Source organism: Otolemur garnettii, unplaced genomic scaffold, assembly GCF_000181295.1.
Source record: "Otolemur garnettii isolate 467f Iridium unplaced genomic scaffold, OtoGar3 scaffold00023, whole genome shotgun sequence".
In the NCBI taxonomy this organism is placed as follows: domain Eukaryota; kingdom Metazoa; phylum Chordata; class Mammalia; order Primates; family Galagidae; genus Otolemur; species Otolemur garnettii.
Window position 1 is genome coordinate 6,838,967 of NW_003852418.1, and position 3,987 is coordinate 6,842,953.

The 3,987-nt window shown below is 48.6% G+C and overlaps 1 protein-coding gene and 1 pseudogene across 1 annotated transcript in view; both read right to left on the reverse strand.

Annotated features, from left to right (window-relative positions):
* SERINC3 (serine incorporator 3) overlaps positions 1-2,565 on the reverse strand; it is a 26,116-nt gene extending 23,551 nt beyond the window's left edge. Inside the window, exon 1 of the mRNA XM_012803803.2 lies at positions 2,411-2,565. Coding sequence (XP_012659257.1) covers positions 2,411-2,449 — 39 coding nt within the window. The 5' untranslated portion in view covers positions 2,450-2,565. The remainder of the gene's footprint in view (positions 1-2,410) is intronic.
* On the reverse strand, positions 4-484 carry LOC100955752 (annotated as a pseudogene).
* Positions 2,566-3,987: the final 1,422 nt, after the last annotated feature.

The window sequence follows — 3,987 nt, forward strand, 5'->3', positions numbered from 1 at the left end:
TGATTACTGATCTCTCCATTCCTTTGGGGTGACTCTGCCAACAGGGGACAGGTTCCATTCTATTCCAATTTGTGTCACTGCATATGTCCATACAGTGTCCATACATACAGCAATACAGAAAGTGGCTCCACTAGCTAATACAGCATTACCATATTTATCATGAAAATCAGGTGTTCGTTTCTGGTGGCTCACCCTTGCCATTGTTTGCTGAATGTATCAAACTTGGAGACGACTTAGTGTGTTCTTGGCCAAGAAAAACATCGTGAAATTAAAAATAGAACTGCAGCAATTCCAGGTGCTGGTTCGGCGCAAATTGACTTTAGATACCCTTGCAAAAACCACCCAAAGTTGAGATTTTCAATCTCTCCCACCCCAACTTCTTAGGAAGAGAAAGAAGCTGAAGGCTCAGTTGATAACCAATGGCCAACAGTTTAATCAACAATACCTACATAATGAAACCTCCATAAAAACCCAGAGGACGAGAAGAGCGTCCAGATAGTTGAATATGTGACGGTTTCCCTGGGGGGGGGGGGGCCCTAAAGGGGGCAGGAAAACTCCACAGTTCTTCCCCCATACCTGCCCTAGAGCATCTCTTCCTCTGCTACCTTTATTTTGTGTGTGTGTGTGTGTGGAGACAGAGTCTCATTTTATCGCCCTTGGTAGAGTGCTGTAGTGTCAGAGCTCACAGCAACCTCCAACTCCTGGGCTTAGGCGATTCTCTTGCAACAGCCTCCTGAGTAGCTGGGACTACAGGCACCTGCCACAACGCCGGGCTATTTTTTTTGCTGCATTTTGGCCAGGCCGGGTTTGAACCTGCCACCTTCGGTATATGGGACCGACGCCCTACAGACTGAGCCACAGGCATGGCCATAAAGTATTTTTTATAACAAACAAACATGTTCCCCCAAGTTTTGTGAGCAAATCAGTCAAACCCAAGGAGGAGGGTTGTGGAAACCTTGATTTACAGCTGGTCAATCAGAGGCACAAGTAAATCAACCCTAGGCTTGGGACTGGCATCAGACATGAGCTGTGGCCGTCTATGGGTCTGAGCCCTCAACCCAGGGGATCTTATGCCATCTCCAGGTAGACAGCCTCAGACCTGAAGTGGTGGACACCCAGCTGGTGTCTGCTGCAGACTTGACTGCTTGATATTTGGGGGGAAATCCCCACTCATCTGGTCTCAAAAGCATATTGTGTAATAGGAGAAACTGAGTTTTGTATTTTCTATACACTTGGTCGATTACATTGAGGAGGCCAGATTGACCCCATCTCACACTCCTCACCCCACAACCCCTGTCCCTGAGCATGTAGGCCTCGTAGAAATGGGAAGTGTTAAATAAACATACCCTGTGGAGATAGGGCAGATTAGCCCAGGATGCAGGCCCTTGTAAAACACCATTTGGCTCTGTTCCTTAATTGCTGGATTCCAGCCCCTGACCCCTTATATTAACCTCGCCTTTTGCTTCTGTAAACCGCTTTGCGTTAGGAATTCCAATCCCCTCCCCACCTGAAAGAAGGGTATAAAAAAAAAACCCTACCTCTGTAACGCGGTCAGCCGGCCAATAATGGACCCTGTACCTAATTTGAACTCAAGTGTGCTGGCGTTTTCTCTATAATTCCACTCAAGTTGGGTACAACATCAGTTGGGAAATTAGGAAACAAGGAAATGAGTTCAAAGAATCTTCCTCTTCTTAAGTGGGTATATGAGGGAAATCAGCATATTCTCTTTCCTAGGCTCTAAACGTCCTCTTAAAAATTGGCCTACAATTTACAACATTATTCAACCCTTTTATTCACTTTTATCCTCATAACAGTTCTTAAGGGGAGGAATCCCAGGGTGACTTATCATCAGAAATAAACGACTTGTAGACGTCCCAAAATGTTCAAGCTATGGCTTCCAATTTTAATCCACAAGGCCTTCTTTCCCTCGCACCATGACGGCAGGCAGACAGGTCTCAATTAAAATCTAAGCTCTGCCACATACTCTGTAGTTTCGTCAAATCCCGTGCTATGGGATAAAAATATTCCAGCCACCCGAGATGTAATGACGCCACCTTAAGAGGTACTTTGGAACCAGCCAGAGCCCCCGCCCCTTGGTCCTACTCCAACTCGGGAGGAACCTCAAGTCCGGAAGGATCGCGGGGGCGGGGCGATCGGAACTGTAAACAATGGCAGCCGGGCCACCTCGGTTCCTCAACCAACCCGGAGAGCAAGCAGCCCCATCCCGCCCTGGGGAAATCGCGGGTTTGGGCCTGGGCCTCCGGAGGTCCTCTGGACCCCAAGGCCCTCCCATTCCCCGGGACTCTAGAACCGAGGCCCTTTGGGGTCTGGACTTCAGGATCCCCATACTCCTTCTTCCCAAAACTGCTGGTCCAGCGAGTACACAGCCACCCCCGCCAGCTGAACTCACCCAGCTGGCGAGGGAGAAGACGCCCAACACAGCTCCCATGGTGAAGCTAGTGATGGAGGCGACCGGTCCAGATGTTTCAAAGGCGGTGGTAACTGCCAGCTGAGGAGTCACCTCAGAAATGCGACGGTTTCTCAGGCCGGAAACACTGCCCACAACTAGACAGACGTAAGGTTTACGTCAATGCGTGGCCCCGCCCACCGACGTCGGCTGGAGCGGGGAGTAGGCGCTTGTCATTGGTTGAGAGGGAAGGCGGAACTAAACCAGCGTGGGGTAGCAGAAGTGTGAAGGGATCCTTCCTTACCTCTTTTGTACTCGGTGGGAGCACGTTATGTGTAGGGACCTGCAGGTTGCAGAAGAGTGCAGAGAGACAGTATCTACCTATATAGAATTTATGGCTTTGTGAAGCGGATACTTGATGGGTAAGACGAGGGCAGGATCAAATCACACAGGACCAAATGTAACAAACATGCAGGAAAATTCATTACAGGCTCGACTGCGAGCGGTCTGAGATCTAAAGAGGTGTCAGCAGCGTTAGGGAGGGTGGCGGATCTTTTATGGCAGGCTAAAGTGCAACTGGCTTTACAGACAAGTCTTTCCTATCTCAGGGCGCCAAGGACATGCAGTTAATTATTGGGACTCTCCGGGCGGGGTCTTATCAGTGTCAGAGCCTTTGCAGTGTAAAGATATTTCTTAGGGGTTTGTAACTAGACCTGTGTAGGGAGGCGACGAGCCTGTGGCATGTCTCCCTTATCTGAGTTATGTCTTCCTGTAGCAGTCTCACAGAATGGCTTTTTCAGATCTAAGATGGAGTTACCTTGGCCCACCTAACAATACTGACAACACAAATGCACCGTGGTATTGATACGGAATTTCGCTCTTCAGTAGGTCCTTGGTCTCAGAGATTTGAAGAATGAACCCACGGACCACAGATCAGTGGTAAGATAGGACTTTTATTAGAAGTTAGAAAGGAATACAAAAAAAAGTAAAAAGCACCGGAGCTTCCGGAAGGCGGGAAGGAACTGAAGAACTCTCTGAGGAGTCTCCACAGGGGCTCTTTTATCTAGGGCAATTAGATCTAGAGCGTTAGACTTGGCTGGCAGTTGGTAGGTGGAAATGAGTGCATTAACAAATGAATGTACTTATCCTGTCCTTTACCGTCTTTGTTCCTGAGAAGGGATTAATGTGTGTGGTCCTACCCAAGGTGGAACCACTCAAAAACCCATCACAGGCTGCTTTGTTCATGATCTTATCACAGCCCATGATCTTATCACTGCCAAGAAGGCAGTTTGCTTGTGCCTGGAAATGGGGGTCTGACCTCTGAACTCACCTGGGCCTAGAGAATGGGGGACTCCCTGTGTGGCACTGCGTGGTGGAATCCTGTATCAGTATCATGCTGCAATCTGAAACCTCCAGCCACAGACTGGTGTGGGTCTGTGTATTTTTTTTTTTTTTGAGACAGAGTCTCACTGTGTTGCCCTCCATAGAGTGCTCTAGCGTCACAACTCAAAATAACTGTAAGACTCCGTCTCAAAAAAAAAGAAAAGCAGAGTGAAAACATCCAGTTGCGGCTCGGCGCC